The sequence below is a fragment of the Curcuma longa genome, unplaced genomic scaffold, assembly GCF_044706935.1.
Source record: "Curcuma longa cultivar G26 ecotype Majalengka, Jawa Barat unplaced genomic scaffold, ITB_CL_G26_1.1 utg3290_np1212_1714210_RagTag, whole genome shotgun sequence".
Taxonomy (NCBI): Eukaryota; Viridiplantae; Streptophyta; class Magnoliopsida; order Zingiberales; family Zingiberaceae; genus Curcuma; species Curcuma longa.
The window spans coordinates 64596-81861 of NW_027435602.1; the positions used below are offsets into that span (position 1 = coordinate 64596).

Here is a 17266-nt window from a genome sequence, read left to right on the forward strand (position 1 = left end):
TCGCCCGCTTCCCAATACGGATATCCCCTTTATCTCCCTCGCCTCGTTCGACGCGTCTCCTTCTCCCGTTCTCTTTCTCCTCGCCTCGTTCTCCGCGTTCTCCTTCTCCCGTAACCCGTTCTTTCGTTCTCGTTCAACGCCAACGGCCTGCCGACGCCGACTGTCGACTCTTCAATCTTCATCTCCTGCCGACGCCGGCGAAAGCGAAACAACGATCTCCTGCCGACGCCGGCGAAACAGCGATCCCCTGAGGGTTTTCGACTTTTCCTCACCGACGCCGGCGAAACAGCGTCGTCCCCTGAGGGTTTTCCTCACCGACGCCGTCGAAACAGCGTCGTCCCCTGCCGCCTCGCCCCTCTGGACTGACCGTCTTCCTCCGTTCCTCGCCGGCGAAACCGCGAGGCTCCATCCTCTGTTTGTTGCCCTACCGTTTTTAGTAGCATATTTGGTCCATTACACGATTCTTTTTTTTTTTTTGTGGTCTTTGAGGTAAACTTCATTGCGTTCCTTTCGTGATAATATTTCTGGAGAAGAACTCTCTTTTTGTCAATTCAGGAATGCTGCAGGCGTCCTGATGAATCGCTGAATAGGACTCTGACCTAATTTCGCCATTATTTATTTTTGGAAGCCAGTTTAGCTGATCTTGAAGTAATCCTTCGTAGGGTTTGCGTTTACCTAAAATTTCTTGGAACTAGTTAACTGGCCTATGATGCAATGTAGGTTTAGATCCCTGTAGCGTAGAACAGGTGTGCCGTCAATTTGTTCCCAAGTTAAAATCTTCTTGCATACGAATGCTATTTTTCTTAGCAAGATGCACATTGATCTGCAAGCTATTGTATCTTAGGGTGTGGTGGTTGCATTTATTGAGCTTCCTACACCTGTTTAGCTTACAGAGAATGTCAATTTATTCGTTCTTGTCATAAAATTTGTATGCAGATAACATTCATCTTGAGAACATCAAGGGCTTGGCTTGTGTCTTAGACGAATATAATTAATTGGAGTTGAAAGATTGCAGGATAAAGGGAGATAAAAATGACTAGACACAATTAAAAATGAGTTAAAAAACTTGGGCATTAAAACCATGTAGGCATGTACCTTTACACAAGGTTCAATCATGAGATCTAAGTAGTTGAATTACATGGATAGTTCTTGTTATTCAAACTTTAGAATAATATATATATACAGCTTTATTATGTGTGACCTCCTTCTGGCTCATACATGTACAGTGACATCTTTACTTTTAAAACTACGAAATTAACATTTTGAGAAAAACTGAAACTTTTATTTCACTTTCAAATTTTGAAGTCATTTCTTTTTTATTTCAGCATAACAATATTGCTTTCTTGACCTTTGAACATTTTATTAGTTTTATAGATTGACCAGCGATAATTGATATATCAATCACAACATAGTCGCTGTAGATTTGAGTTAGGTTGTTTAGATTTAGCTTTTAAATAATAATTTTTTGTGTTTGATTCAGTTGTTCTACGAGTCTTTTGACGAATCGGGCAATGGATCGTTTGACGGACTACTAAGGTAAATTATTTCTGTTATATTATTAATTGTTGGTAGAAAATTTTTAAACCCACCATTGTCGGTATCAAGTCCGAATAAAAAAGGGTGAGAGAAAATTTTTTAAAATAATAACAATCATCTTAAAAAAAATTTCGCCTAGGGCCCTCCGTGGGGTTGAGCCGCCCCTGATTCTCCGCTGTCGGCACCGTCAACGGTTAACGGTGCCTCTGCCTTGGTCGTTGCCTTCCTTGTAGTGGATAATTATTTGGTTTCTGTGCCACCGCTACCATATTCCTCCTCTTACGTTGGCGACGGATCTGCGTCCAAAGCCTGATAGCTTGCAGATTCCGACGGTAGAGTTTCAAAGGTGATTGCCTTCTCACGCCGTTTTTTCCTGCGTCAGAAAGATGCAGAAGACTCTGGATCCCCTTCCCAATCAACGCGCCATCGCCATGGCGACCATGATCTACAAGTCGGAGGTGCGCGCCGCCCGCCCGGCCACAAGATGTCAGATAGAACGTAATCCACTCATATCGCTCGCCTCCAACAGCATCATTCGGTCCTCTCTCCTCGTACGCCCACTTGGACACTGTCATCGCCGGAGACGGTGCAATAATTCCTCCAGCGTTGTAATCCGACGACATAAATTCCATCGCTACTGACAATCTCAAGCACCATTTTCAGGATCTTCTAGAAGAGGAAGGAGAGGAGACGATGAGGGAACCATGTCAGAGAAGAACATCCCAGTGACATGCCCCATGTCTCGTTCTCTTCTCTCTCTTTGTTCAAACACTTTGATTTCGCTGCGTGATTGCTTTACTTTTGTCAACTTTTCTTAGTCAACTATTCTCTTCGTCATGCCAGACCTTCCTTATTCTCAGAGTCGGGAGCAAATCATTTGTTTTATTTTGCTTTGCCCGGTTCAACCACTGATCTTTTCTTGCCAATCAATCATAGTCCAAAGAGGAGTTTGATCCTGGCTCAAAAGGAAGGCTAGAAATATGCGACACACATGCAAGCAAGTCGGAGAGTTCTCTGCAAGTCGGAGAGTTCTCAGAAAGGACTGTCGAAGAGAGAAATTATAAGAGAGCCAGTGGCAGTAGTCAAAGAAGAGAGTTCACCGGAGTTCACAAGGAGCCAGCCACGGGCGAGAGTGAAGCGGTCAGCTAATGGGGCAGGGAAGAGTTTGTCACGGGCTGCCTATGCTTTATGCTTTAGAAGAAGAACATATATTCCATTATATATCTAAGTGAAATTCATTCTATTTTTACGGAGATTAATTTGTTCTTGTGATTATATTTTTGAAACATTGATCGATCTTAATTGATGGAGATTAATTTGTTCAATAATTGCAGTTTGAGAAAAGCCAACAAGTTTATTATTCTGTTTCTGTTTCGTATGAGTAATTGATCAAATGATATGCCTTGGATTGTATAATTTTAAGAATTTCCTATTTACAATGGTTTATAAAAATATATTGCTTTGTGTCAGTTTAATCTTCTAAAAGTCTGAATAATAGATTTGAAACTAACTAAAAATCTGAATAGTAGATTTGGAACTAAAATCTAAGTATTTTTAACGGGTTCTAAAATTTTGAAAATATTGCCATAGATTTAGATTTTCTATAAAAAGAAAAAAAAACCAGACGGTGGCATAAGTCGATAGATGTTTTTTTCCTCACTGTCTGTAATGAGCGGACTCCGCGTGAGATTCACTTCGCTCCCCTGGCAAAACCGGTAGCGAAGTAGTAAACCGCCGGCGGCCGTTAGCGGTTCCATGGCCGCTGTCCTAGCCATCCCCGCCTTCTCCCACGCCGCGAAGTTGCCCTCCCTCACCCGATCTCCCCACCACCACCTCCAGTTCCCGCCTCCGCGCCACCTCCTCCGCCTCGCCGCCGACCGACGGGACCTCGCTCTCGGCCGAGCTCTCCACGCCGCCATCCTCAAATCCGCCGACCACGACGACACCCGCCTCGGCAACACCCTCATCTCCATGTATCTCGACCTCGGCCGCCTCCCCGACGCCCGCAAGGTCTTCGCCGAGTTGCCGTCGCCCGACGTCGCTTCCTTCTCCCCCTTGATCTCAGCGTACGCCAAGGCCGGACAGCCGCTCCGTGCCGTCGGCCTTTTCTTCCGGATGAGGATGCTCGGCGTTGAACCGAACGAGTTTAGCTTCGTCGCCATCTTGACGAGTTGCATCAGAGAGTTGGATTTCCGACTCGGGTGTCAAGTTCACGCCTTTGCCGTGAAAACCAACCACTGTTCCTGCGTATATGTCGGCAACGCGCTTATTGCTGTGTATGTCAAATGTGGGTGCGCCACTGCCGCCGAGAAGCTGTTTGATGAAATGATTGAGAGAGATGCATCGTCGTGGAACACACTTATCTCGGGTATGATCGAGAATGGTAGATATGCTGAAGCGTTTGAGCACTTCAATTTTATGCAATTTGAAGGACATCGCGCCGATAGCTTCTCCTTGTCCACCCTTTTGACGGCTGCTTCAGATGGCCTTGGTGGTACAGAAGGAAAAGCTATTCATGCTCACGCTGTTAAAACTGGTTTGGATTTGAATTTAAGTGTAGGAAATGCTTTGGTTTCGTTCTACACTCAGTTCGGTTCTATAGAAGATGTGGCTGATGTCTTCGAGAGCATGCCTACAAAAGATGATATATCTTGGACTGGGATGCTTAATGCGTTTATGGAATTTGGTTTAGTTGAATCTGCTGTTCAGGTTTTTGATCAAATGCCTGAGAGGAATTGTGTGACTTATAATGCTCTTTTAGCTGGTTTTTGTCATAATAGAGAAGGTTCTCGAGGTCTAGAATTTTTTCAGTTGATGTTGCTAAATGGCTTGGAGATTTCAGATTTTACGCTGACTAGCGCTATGAACGCTTGTGCCTTGGTCACTGATATGAAGAAGAGCGAGCAGATTCATGCATTCTTGATTAAATCTGGCTGCAAATTGAGTGCTTGGATTGAAGCTGCTTTACTTGATATGTGTGCTAAATGTGGTAGGATTCATGATGCTCGGGAGATGTTTATGAGTTTGGTCCATGAAGAGAACTTTCAGATGGCTTGGACTTCTCTTATGTGTGCCTATTCTAGAAATGGGCAGCATAATGAAGCTTTATCTCTTTTCCAACTAGGGATAGTGAGAAATGACCTAATGATTATGGATGAATTCTCGTACTCAACAGTCCTTGCATTATGTGGTACCTTAGGTTTTGCAGAAATGGGGCAGCAAATTCACTGTGTCATTGTTAAGTCTGGTGTATTATCTGATCTAGAAGTTGGGAATGCTCTGTTCAGTATGTATGCCAAGTGTGGGAACTTTGAAGATTCCATTACTCTCTTTAGCCAAATGCCTCAGCATGACATTGTGTCATGGAACACATTACTAACAGCTCATCTTCTTCACCGACAAGGAGATAGGGCTTTGGATGCATGGAAAAGGATGGAAAACTTTGGCGTGATGCCTGATGGCATCACCTTTCTCTTGATTATTTCAGCATGTAGATATACTAGCTCAAACTCTGTTGAGACCAGTCACAGACTATTTCAATTGATGGAGAGCTCTTACAGCATTACTCGGACATCGGAACACTACTCAGCCATGGTAGATGTTTTAGGTTATTGGGGTGCCTTTGCTGAAGCGGAGCAGCTGATACAGAACATGCCCTTGAAACCTGACACATCAGTTTGGCGAGCTTTGCTTGATAGTTGTAGGTTGAGATCAAATGTGAGCTTAGGGAGACAGGCGGTGCAATCCCTTCTAGCATTAGAACCTCAAGATCCATCTACATATGTTCTGGTTGCAAATATTTTTTCAGCTTCTGGGAGGTGGCATTGCTCAGAAAAGGTGAGGCAGGAAATGCAAGAAAAGGGTCTGCGGAAGATCCCTGTAAGAAGTTGGATTATTCATCAGAATGAAGTGCATTCGTTCTACGCGAGAGATAGATCACATTCACAATCGAAAGACATCTATAGTGCACTGGAAATACTTGTACAGGAATGCATGAAAGCAGGGTATGAGCCAAACACATGTTTTGTGCTTCATGAAGTGGAAGAGTATCAAAAGTTGAACTTCCTCTTCTATCACAGTGCAAAATTGGCAGTTTCATATGGGCTTCTAATGGCACGGCCAGACCGACCAGTGAAGGTGGTGAAGAACATCCATCTTTGTGGCGACTGTCACACGTTTCTCAAATATGTATCTTTGGTAACCAGTCGAGAGATCTTGGTGAGGGATTCATCAGGTTTTCACCATTTCAAGAGTGGTGTTTGCTCCTGTGGAGATTACTGGTGATATTGCACCTGCGTGTATTTGTTGCATTGAAGTTGTGCAGATATATGTAGCCTGTTGCAATTTTCAGTAGGTTATCAACAGGTTCTTTTGCCTAATTTGTGATACCACTAATTGATGTGTATATGAAATCTAATATGAGAAATCAGTGTCATCATAAAATGGAGGATGCATGATTGAGTTTCCTTCTGGACCACTACTCATTCATCATGGATCTGAAGCCTTTAACTAATATTTTTGTCTGGTGTCAAATGTAGGAATCAAATGACACTGATATGACACCAGTTAAAGGTTAGAGGGGGTGAATAGATAGTGATGAAATTTGGTGGCTTGATGACTCAGAAGTGGCTCGGCAGATTGACAACTCAGAAGCGGCTTGGTCACCCTGAAGTGGATGAGTGGATCAACAACTCAAGAATCAGATCTATGACTCCAAAGCTTTAGTTGATTGAGGTAAGAGGTCTAGATTATTGATTAGTAGTATAACTCCTAATATAAGATATCTATAGGAAAAATTTTGGATTAACATCCATTGGCAAAATCAGAGTCTACTGTGGAATATATATTGGCTTTTAGTGGACTGATACTGCGCATCATATTTAGCTATTGCAATTATTTTTGCAATCTCAGTAACACAGATAGAACTAACTGAATCACTGGCCATGACTTTACTAATCATGAAAGGTGTCGAGTGGAATCATAGTAATGTCTGTGTATAGAAGTAACTGAGAATTGACCATGCCTTTTAACACCATGATAGGTGTCAAGTGGCAGTAACATGAACCAAAGAATAAGTAACATTACATCCAAAAGGCCATGGACTTCTTAAACCGTAGCTGTACTTTTATTCATATACCGTAAAATAAGCTCTAGCACTTAGTTAGCTCAAGTATGTTCCTTTACAACAGCCAGAAGTTACAAAGAACGGTAACTTCAGAACCTTGTTCCCTTTGTTAAACCCATTTACCCACAAGGAAAAGTTACCCATTGAACAACCACAAGGAATACTCTTGCAACATCTTGCAAAAGTTACAACAAAATTTAGAGATGATGAAAAACACCAATCAAAATGGTGAAACCTCTATCTCGAAGTACTTATCTGCCTATATGCAATAGAGAGCTGTACAACTGCTGTAGGCTCCATTCCTGTAAAAGTCAGAGAATTAGTGATAAATGAGGCAAATATGGGGGAGAAATTAGTTACTAGTAAAAGAGTAACTAGCAGAAACTAGTGAAGTCATGTTTCTACTTTGACACATTGTTAAATCTTGTTGAATTATCTGAGGACAAGATATATGTTCTCAATGTATCTGTCTCGTAGCAGCAAAAGAATATAAACCGGTGCGACGCACCCATGTTTGTTCATTTCTTTTCAGAACCCAAAACACAATTTTGGGTTGCTTCATCTGATATATAAGACCAGGAAAAAAATTTCTCTGGTTCATAATAGGAAAAGAGAATATGCTCAATCGTAGTTGTGTGAAAGAAATGACTTTTGGATTGATAAAGTTTGGCATCAAAGTGATGGAACTAACTTGGCACTTTGTCCTCTTCAGGAACCAAATGCATGAGAGCATGCATGGCTTTTAGTGGCTCTTCTACATCTCCACTGAAAGCCACAGCCACGAAGTGACCCACCCATTTCGAAGAGGCAAATGGTGACGGTCCCTTTTGTCATGGATTGAGACAATGGCAGATGGTGCACCAATAAGCATAGGGCACTTGACATGGCAAAAAGGAGGCATATTTGTGCAATGAACCAACCCCTCGAGCATATTCCACTGAAGCAAATTAAAAGCTGAAAGCTACATCTTGCTTCCATTCAATGATATACATCATCAATTAGCTTGGAAGAAGATAACTTTCAAGAGGTTGATTGAAGTCGCTAACATGCATGGAAGTGATGATGGAACTTATTCTTGTAAGCTTCGTGAGAACAAGGTAACCCTCTCTTTAAAACACTTTTTCTAATTTCTTGTCCTGGTTGGTAAGGAAATTTTCATTTACTATAATGAAAAAAAATGAAATTTCTTAGGGTGGATGCTTAGCACAACTCCTAGTATTGGAATGGAGACTTTCTTCTACAAATACCCACTGGCTTTTTTAGCTCTGTAGTTAGATTTCTCAAGCAGCACAAAAGGACAATTAATGTGCAATATGAGCATCTAAAACATTGTCCAAAGGAGTACTCAATCATCCACCAAAACCACTATTTAGACACTAATTATATATTCCATCAAATAGTCAATCAAATTATATAATGCTTCACTTCATTGTCACGGAGGCTATTACTTGCTTGAAGAATCAACTGCTAATGCATTACAAGGGAGTGTTTTATTTGATTAGGTCAAAAGGCCTGGCCTTTATTCTACTGTATACCTCTCTGTCCATGTCATTCATGGAACATTTAGTGAGATGTACCAAAATTTGATGATCATCATAATTGAAAAAAAAAAAAAAACTAGAAATTATTATGATGTTCAATACTCCATTAGCAACCTTTCAACTCAACAAATTAATTAGTTGTGCTGCAAATCAGGCACCATTGGATAAAATATTTCATAGGTAATGTGTGGAGAGCAAACTGAAAATATAAAATATTTTAACAAGATGATTAGGATAATTGCCTAAAACATTAACTGGACAAGTTTAATATCAATCTTGGGACCTTGCACTGATAAAGTCAGATCCCTGCAAAAATAAAATAAGTTACATTAACTATTCAGCTGTGGAGATTATTATATAGTGAAAAGTAAAATAAAATGAATTAATTCTTTTTTTTCATGAATTAATTGACAGAAAGAAGTATATAGTGCTTGCTTATTGTCAATAGTGTCGAAGTTGACAGCCTCAATAATTGCAGACCTCTACAAGATTCCAAGCTTAATAAATCTCCATTTAATCCCTGTCAAATCACACACCGATACAATAACTATGCCTGGACCTGGACTGGAGCAATTAAACCTGTGTAAAAATTGAAGTCTCAGTCTCACACAGTGACTGTGAATAATGCGCCAGGTTATTATTTCTCTGGCTTTAAAATGAGTGCTCGGCGCTTGAATACTGTGCACCGACTGCAGTAATGGCAGCAATGGAATGAATGGTTTCCTTCCCTTGAGCTGTGATAAATTTAGCAGAGATAGGATAAAGGTTGGAGAAGGAGGAGGAAGAAGGAGGAAGAAGGAGAAGAAGAGGAGCTAGCGACGGCCCAACAATTTGACACGTGTTAGGATATGATTCCCGAGCAAAAAGTAGCCACATCACATGGGATTGCTCTTTAAATACGCACCCTTTTCCGGAAATCAAAACACAGTGAAGAGCGCCATGGTCTCCACCAGGGCCGCATGCCTCGACCTTGGATTTTGATATGCTGCTCTCGTGGAGAGCGATCGAGGGAGGGGAAAGGCGCGATCTTGATGAGTTTTCTCTGGTCAATTTTGGATTTTTAAGATTCAAGTTCGACCTTTTTCGTTCTTCTTTTTCTGGTCAAGCGGATTGAGGGTTGAACTGGGGTCAACTAGGATCAAGTGCGCAGTGTCCTGTTCTTGCTGGAACAATCGATTTCCTAAAAAGTGTTCCTTTGATCGGAAAAGATTAACAATCTGTTTGTGTTTTTCGTCGTCTTGTTTAAATTTTCAATCTTTTTGATCGTTCAAAGTTGCGGAGCAGGGGACAAGAAGATTCCAGTACCAAACCCTCGGTCTGTTCGTCGTTTTTTCTCTCTTTTGAAAGAAAACCCTCTCTGTTTTCTCTGTTGAATCCCTCCTTTTCTCACTGTTTGAAGCTTTCATGGCATCAAGGGTTTGGCGAACGCTATGCTGAGAAGAAATCGAGAGCAATCGGTGAAAAGAAGCCCTAATGCCCTTTCCCCAGTCTTCCAATAGCAGCTGCTGCAACAAGTCCAGAGCTTTCTCAATCTTCTTCTCTCCAAGGATCTTTGTGGGTGTCTCCTCAAGTGGCTCCTCGGACTCCGAGGCCGCCATGAGCCCGACCTCCATACTCGAGACCAAGAGCTTGTCTTCGATCGGGCGCCAGCTCCTTTCCGATGCTACCAAATCCAGTGGCGCAGAGAACAAACCACATGCTCGATCATTCGGCGACACCGAGGCCATCGGGCTCGGCATCATCGATGCTCTCAACGAGGAGAAATCTACCAAAGCTTTCCCCAATTCGAAGAGTAGAATGGTGGTGTTTGGATCGCTGCTCAAGGTCCAAATTCCTTCCCTTTGCCCCAGCTCAATGTCGCCGGTCGGATCCCCGATAGAGTTCGGCGTCAAGAACAAAGAGTCCCAACTGGCTCTGCTCTCCCCTGCCCAGAGTTCTCTAGGCTTGGAGATGGCGGCTTCTTCTTCCTGTAGGGTTTTTGCCAGGAGCATCTCTATGAGCGAGATGGAACTCTCGGAGGACTACACTTGTGTGATATCTCATGGTCCAAATCCAAGAACCACGCACATTTTTGACAATTGTATAGTGGAGAGGTGTGGGGATGGGTTCACTGCTTCCATGGAAAGCAACAGCTCTGCACCAACTGATCGGAGAGGCCATCTTAGCAATGATTTCTTGAGCTTCTGCTACGCATGCAAGAAGGATCTTGGCCAAGGGAATGACACCTTCATATACAGGTTTGTATGCTCTCCTATTGCAGGTTAAACCTACATTTATATTAGATTATGGATTCAATCTGAGGCACTAATGACAAAATCTTTATTCTAAGTGCAATCTCTTTTTCTGAGGTACTAATGACATGATCTTGGCTTTGAGGATTAGTAATCACATGATAATTCTTCATCGGAAATGAAAATTTCTTCTCTTTAGGTACTATCTTTTTATTATGCTACAGCAATGATAGCTTGTAGAAAATACATATAGAAGCTTAAAGCTTCGAACTGACGGGCAATCTGATTAATTTTACATGATTTCAAACACTTTGATATCATTTCAAGATTTTCCTTGAAAAATAACCTATAGTTGTCTGTGTTGTGCCCATTTTCTAGTTTTTTTCTCCTTCAGTTAGGCAACAATCAGGGATTGATTGACTCAATATTGCTGAGGTTTAATCAGTCCTCTGGAGAGATAGGTTTTGGTTCCTTGTCTCTTTTGGCAGACAATATTCCACTGGTTATTTTTATTATGTTGGAACCATGTTCAGGATTCCATTCACCAGGCCAGGCCCTGTCTATGCCATTGTTACTGGGGCCTCATGTCGTCGGTGTTCACTGCTGAGGTCCCCCAGTCTTTGTTAATGGCTGCTTTCGTGATTCATGAAAAGTTGAATCAATCCGATGTCTTCGTGCCCTCGAGTTAGGGTTACTTCACCAAAAATGACCTATCATGTGTCCCCTCTACTGGAGAATTTCTTACTATGGTTTTAAAAAATGATTCTTACATTATGTAACAGTTAAAACAGTGATTCAGTAACATTCAGTAGTTGGACTCATAGATATAGACTCGCAGTGCTTGAATTTCATTGATTTAGTATGTTTCCTTCATATTGTTATATGTAATATCGACGACATTTGTTTCGTCTCTTTCAGAGGTGAGAAAGCATTCTGCAGCAGTGAGTGCCACAAGAAGGAAAAGCTCAGCGACTTAGACAACTTACTGGAAGAGTCATCAATCAAAATATAATTTGCACGCAATCTAGTTGAGCATACCCTTTTTTCACAGCAATTCTTTTGGCGGTTATGGATTCTGATCCTACGTGATGAAAATGATCCAAAGTGTGCAATTGCGGAGACAGCATTCCGGCTAGCTGTAGCCTTTTTGTTAAAATTTTGCTTTCAGGGATGGAATCTAGTGAGGTTTAGAGAAGATTATGTCGAAGCTAAGGTTGGGATCAGTAGCTAGCATAGTTTTTGTCAGAGGGAGCTCTTTTTAAGGGCTACTTTCATCTGTTAATCAGTCTTGCTGTTACAATGAGGAAACAATAATGAATTAAATATGATATTTTCTATCTTTTCTGTTCTTTGTTTTCTTGTTATTGCAGGATTATGTCATGTTAGATGGTGAAGTCAGTGAGTTAAATGAGAAAAAAAGTCAGCTTATATGAGAGTATCTGAATGTTTTTTCCTCTTAGTAGAAATTTTGAGCCTCAGGTAACAAAATCATCAGACATTCTTCAACTTTTTTTTATTATCTTTCATTGTTTTTATTTTCAGATGTTTTGCAATTTTATTCAGAGTCTATTTGATTCACTGTCTCCTGCTTCACAGGCTCTGTTTGTTCACTGTCGAGGGGACCAACTCTTCCTGCAGCAGCATTGAATCACAGAGCATTTGTTCTTATCCATCACAGGTAATCCTAATCGATCATAATTCTCATAGATATTAGAAAGGGATAATTTATGATGTGTTTGCTAGTTCGACCTTGTGCATTTCTGCACTGAGCTAGCCAAGAACATGATTTCATAGAACAATTACTTAGAACATCTTCAGTAAAAACTTACTGTCCATAGCAGTTAACCAATATCATACGAGATGAAGAAACAGATGGATTTCCCGTTCGTGTATGGGATTTAGACTGTTTTTGTTTTTCCAGCATCGTTCGAGAGTCCAGATCGCCCTCCTCTTTCCCGCCGCTCCTGGAATCCATGGAGGCGATTCGACCGACTGTCCGATCGATGAGGAACCAAAGAAACCACTCGCGGATCCCAACTTGTTGAACACCATCAGTCCCCGAGAAAAACGCTCAAAAATCCCAACTTTATCAAAGAAAAGGGCAAAGGAATGAAAAAAAAATTCCGATCTTTACAAACCGATCGCTCAAATACCAGGTCCAGACAATCGAACTCCAGCCGGCGATTCAATTGGCTATATCAATCCCAGGAAGAGGGATTAAATGCTGAAGAGAAGAGAAGAGGAGGAAACCAAAAGGAGTTGTTCAGGTGCTGCCGAATTCGTTGACGGATCCAAGGCGTCGCCTCGCCTGAGCCTTCTGCCATCCAATCGCCTTTGCCCACCTCCAAGCCCAAGCGCCTCGTTTTCCTATTCTACTCCAATTTGGAAGAGACTCCGACATCACCTGGGCCGGGCCGTCACCAGCATTGGGCAACCATCTAGTGCTTTATATATATATATATATATATATACTACTCTGCGCGATGAGGAATCCCCGATCCGTGTACGATACCCGCGATCCACTGCCGCCGCGCTGTCCGACCACCGCCGATCGCCATCTCGGGCGCGATCGACGCTCCGATCGTTGGCCTTCCTCGGTCCGACGTCGGATTTCGATCGACCCGATAGTAGTCGAAATCCGGGGGAATTTGGCAGGAAACAGGGTCGACAGTAATCGTGCAGTGGGGGCGGTTGTTTTCAGCCAAATTCATCAGATTCCGACTACTATCCGATCAAAATCCGGCGCCGGTTGAAGCGTCGGCGAATGGCGCGTCGATCGCCGGCGAGGTGGCGGCTGGACGGCGCGGCGAGAGCGGCGGCAGCAGCAATGGATCAGGGAGTTGCGTACGGATTTGTCGCGCAGTATAGCAATCTCATGTGTGTATATATATATATATATATCCCGTCTAAATTTCATCCTAGTAATTTTGAGAATAGACGCTGAGGCCAATAAGACTTATCGGGACTGACCTATTTGATCACTTTGATCCAATTAGCTCATCTAGAACACCCATTTTGCTCGATCCAACAAGTCTTCTCGGCCTATCTATCAATCTGATGACGGACTTGTTCAGGCCAACTTGCTCATTTGGCTTACCTGATGGACTCACTCATTTTATTTATTTAAAATTTCAGGTTGAAATAATAAATTTGTTAATTAGTATTATATTTGATATTTAATAATGGGCTTCTGTTAAAATAGGGAAAATAAATTTTCTGAATTCATCCGTCCAAATATTAAAATGGAATTATATCTAATCATACATAACAAACTCAATATTAGCCGTGTAAAGAAAAGACATTAAATTGTTTTCTTAAATATGAACTCTTAAGAGCTTTATAATTAATACTTGGCTTTCAATTATCCAATTTGAGCTGAAATGACTCAAAATTGTTTGATAGTCATATTTTTTGTCAAATTTAAATTCTAAGACTCAAAATGAACTACTTTCAAGTGCTAGTTATTAATATTATGAGTAGATAGAGGAATATAACGGTGTAATGTAGAGGTATATAACTCGTATTGTTAATTTATAAAAAGGAGTTAAAATTTTATAATGACTTTGTAAGTGATTATAATAAATATGATCAAAAGCATTTGTACAATTTAACATTTACTATAATAAAAGTTATTCTTCTGGGTATTATTATCCACCAAAATAAATTTGTCCTATAATAATCCATTGATTCATGCCCCGAGGACTTCTATTGACTTACTTCACTTTAATTATGGATGGAGCAAGCTATAAAGATTTCCCCTTGCATGCTGCTATCTTTGCATAAAGAGTGCCTAGTACCGTGGGCCCCTTCAAACAGAAATTACAACTTTAACTTTTTCTACGAAAATGGAGATTTTAGAACGTGGGCTTCTTCTTTGATCATACAATGAAAAGATGCTCATTGTGTTTACAGGTAGACTTATTTTATAGGAAGGTGACAAGGAAAGATTGTGATTGTCAAACAACCACCCGAGAAAAGCATGCATTTTCTCATAGATGAGGGGAAAGATAATTTTGCATTCGATTTAATCCAAATCCTAGATTTGCACTCCTACAAATCCACGTGTGAAAGATAATCTTTTCCCATAGATATGTTCATAATCTCAATGTTTATGATACATTATAAATCAATCATAATATCATAAAACTTCTAATATGGAATTAAAAGATTCATTCGCATTCTAATTCTTTTATTTTTATTCAAATTTTCAACGGTATGTAGTGTATCTTTTTGTTGTTTAGTTTTTGAATATGTATACATGAAAACAAGTTAATTAAATTTCGTAGTTTAAATCCAATATTTATTTAATATTGTATGAACATTTGTTTAATGATTTTATATGAAACTTGTGCAACTGAAACCTTACGTGTAGAGTGAGTTAAATTGTACGTTCGAAAATTTATCCTTTTTTTTATTTAATGTACTTGCATTTTGTAAAATTTCTTTGGTTAAGAACTGCAATTACAAAATTTATCAAAATGAACAAGTGACGTGGATAAAAAGTCACAGATAAAATTTGTATCATGATTTACAAATAACATAAGTTAGAGATTGAATTATTTTTTATCGTTTATATTTTATCACCATTATAGTTTATATGATAATTAATTTTTTAATGAACAATCCAAGGTCAAATATGTAAGATCAAATGCTAAAGGATTTAATATAAGAGTTTATTTTGATTAGTATGTTAATATTTTAAATTTCATGTGTGACACAACACGATTCAGACACTCTGACTAATAATTCGTGTATTTGCATAAAAATTATTCATGATATAGTATAGTATAGTATAGTATGATACACTAGAATATATTAACTTACAAATATAGTTGAAGTCAATGATTCAATAAATTTGAACATCACAACCATGATGTGTCTTAGGAAGAGAAATTAAGGGACGTTATATAATTTTAAATTATTTATCAAAAGGTAATTTAAAGTAGAAGTGACATTAGATTTATTTATTTTTATCTATTATTGTGGTCATAATAAATGTTTTTTTTGATGAAATAATTTTCAATTTCTAGTCTAGTCAAAATTAGATTGACCATTAATTTCATCGATCAATTGATGCAACAGCGCCATGCAAGAAAGACATCAAACACCACGTTCGTCCTCTCATTTTCCTCTTTCGTTTTAATAATTAGGCGACAATTAATTAATACTAATGATTGATTGTAAAAAGAGAGATGTCACACAAACCATCCTTATTTTAAATCCAACAATACATTTGACGTTCACAAATCTAGCAACCATCACGAACAAGCTAGAAAATTAAGCGGAAATAAACTGCAAGCACAAACAAACACACAGATCTAGCAACCATCACGCGCGAACGAACAGACAGAGGTCGTCGATCGTTCTCATTATATTCTTATTAGGGACGATCGAACAGAGGTCGGCGGCAACCCCGCGCGGCGGTGGGTCATGGGCTGGCAATGCAGCCGATGGAGTCGCAGGAGTTGGGCTTGGAGAGGAAGGCGGCGCACTGCGAGGGCGGGCGCTGCAGCGGCCGGAGCGGGAAGCAGTTTTGTCGGTCGTCGTGACTGCGGATAGTGAGGCACCGGGGCGGCTCCTTGAAGAAGTAGTTGTAGGAGTAGGTGAAGTTGTGGAGCTTGGGCAGGTCGCATATGCCGCTGGGGATCTCGCCGGAGAGCTCGTTGTGGGCCACGTCCAGCTGCTCCAGACTCGTCATGTTGCCGATGGTACTCGGCAGGTTCCCGACGAGATCGTTGTGGCTGAGGTCGAGCACGGTGAGCTTGGTGAGCTGCCCGATCTCCGGCGGGATGCAGGACCGGAGGCCGGTGCTCATGATGATGAGCTCGTGCAGAGTTTTCCGCATGTTCGCAATCGTCTTGGGCAGGCACCCTGTGATCTGGTTGCGGGCGAAGACCAGCACCGACACCGGCGAGTTCCCGATGTTCTCCGGAATGGAGAAGGTGAACTGGTTGTCGTTAAGGAACAGAGCATCTAGCGGGAGATCGAAGAGGCAGGAAGGCACGCCGCCGCAGAAGCGGTTGAAGCGGATATCGAGGAACCTGAGCGAGGGCAGCTCGAGGACGACGGAGGGGAAGTCGCCGCCGAGCTGGTTGTTGCTGACGTCAAGCTCGTACAAGAGCCTCAGATTCGTAAGCGACCCCGGGAGAGTGCCACGGAAGGCGTTGGAGTTAAGGTGGAGGAGGGCGAGGTCGGAGAGGAGGCCGAGCTCTATGGGGAGCGTGCCCTGGATGGCGCCGTGGTTGAGGTCGATGCCGGCGACGGTGATCTGGCTAGGGTTGTCGAGCGCCGGCGCGCAGTAAACGCCGGTGTATTTGCAGACGAGGGGGCCGGACCAGTCGCCGGTGATATTCTTTGGGTCTGCGGTGATGGCCTGCTTCCAGGCCTGGAGTGCCACGTAGGCCCTCTCCAGCCGGAGATTCGACGGACGTTGGGCGGAGGAGAGCAGAGGAAGAAGGCAGAGGAAGAAGAAGAAGAAGCTCAAGGTGGCTCTGTGAAAGAAGAGGAACGCCATGTTTGGATTCCTAATGCACGATCTACTCTTACTCTTCCCTTCTATATATAGAAAATGAAATAGACTTTTTAAATAAGGAAGATTTAAAATTCACATAAGAAAAATTACAAAAAATTAATAATCATAAAATTTTTAAAATAAAAAAAAATTGGATGATTTATTGAAGAAGAGCAGAAATTCAAGATAATTTTGGATTTTTAGAAGATTAAATAATATTTATGATTTTTTAAAAAGTCAAATAATATTTTTAAAAGTTCCCTCATAAAGTATAGTGGACGACAGGGGGTAAAATGGAAATCTTCATGGGCTTTAGCTTTAT

The 17266-nt window shown here is 41.3% G+C and overlaps 3 protein-coding genes across 5 annotated transcripts; 2 read left to right on the forward strand and 1 right to left on the reverse strand.

Moving 5' to 3' along the window:
- The first annotated feature begins 3291 nt into the window (after positions 1 to 3291).
- LOC141820394 (pentatricopeptide repeat-containing protein At5g03800) lies at positions 3292 to 6228 on the forward strand. Its single transcript, XM_074707698.1, has one exon. The coding sequence runs from the start codon at positions 3292 to 3294 to the stop codon at positions 5818 to 5820; it is 2529 nt and encodes an 842-aa protein (XP_074563799.1). The 3' UTR covers positions 5821 to 6228.
- A 1405-nt stretch (positions 6229 to 7633) lies between these two features.
- Positions 7634 to 11770, forward strand: LOC141820395 (FCS-Like Zinc finger 8-like). Of its 3 annotated transcripts, none has more exons than XM_074707702.1 (3): positions 7634 to 7758; positions 9618 to 10439; positions 11352 to 11770. In XM_074707702.1, exons 2-3 carry the CDS (start codon positions 9676 to 9678, stop codon positions 11443 to 11445), a joined length of 858 nt encoding a protein of 285 aa, XP_074563803.1. In that variant the 5' UTR covers positions 7634 to 7758; positions 9618 to 9675; the 3' UTR covers positions 11446 to 11770. The 3 variants fall into 3 exon arrangements, with proteins under 3 accessions (XP_074563803.1, XP_074563802.1, XP_074563801.1); XM_074707701.1 differs by lacking the exon at positions 7634 to 7758 and adding an exon at positions 8900 to 9517 and having other exon boundaries at positions 9602 to 10439; XM_074707700.1 differs by lacking the exon at positions 7634 to 7758 and adding an exon at positions 8900 to 9517.
- Positions 11771 to 15774: 4004 nt separating this feature from the next.
- Positions 15775 to 16949, reverse strand: LOC141820433 (leucine-rich repeat extensin-like protein 6). Its single transcript, XM_074707744.1, has one exon. It carries the CDS (start codon positions 16945 to 16947, stop codon positions 15862 to 15864), a length of 1086 nt encoding a protein of 361 aa, XP_074563845.1. The 5' UTR covers positions 16948 to 16949; the 3' UTR covers positions 15775 to 15861.
- Between the last annotated feature and the right edge of the window lie 317 nt (positions 16950 to 17266).

What these genes read in the sequence shown, in the direction of transcription:
- LOC141820395 (XM_074707702.1), top strand. Translation starts at nt 9,676, where the DNA reads ATGCCCTTTCCCCAGTCTTCCAATAGCAGCTGCTGCAACAAGTCCAGA. An exon ending in AATGACACCTTCATATACAG is followed by an intron (nt 10,440 to 11,351) that starts GTTTGTATGCTC and finishes CGTCTCTTTCAG; the next exon opens with AGGTGAGAAAGCATTCTGCA.
- LOC141820433 (XM_074707744.1), bottom strand. Translation starts at nt 16,947, where the DNA reads ATGGCGTTCCTCTTCTTTCACAGAGCCACCTTGAGCTTCTTCTTCTTC.
- LOC141820394 (XM_074707698.1), top strand. Translation starts at nt 3,292, where the DNA reads ATGGCCGCTGTCCTAGCCATCCCCGCCTTCTCCCACGCCGCGAAGTTG.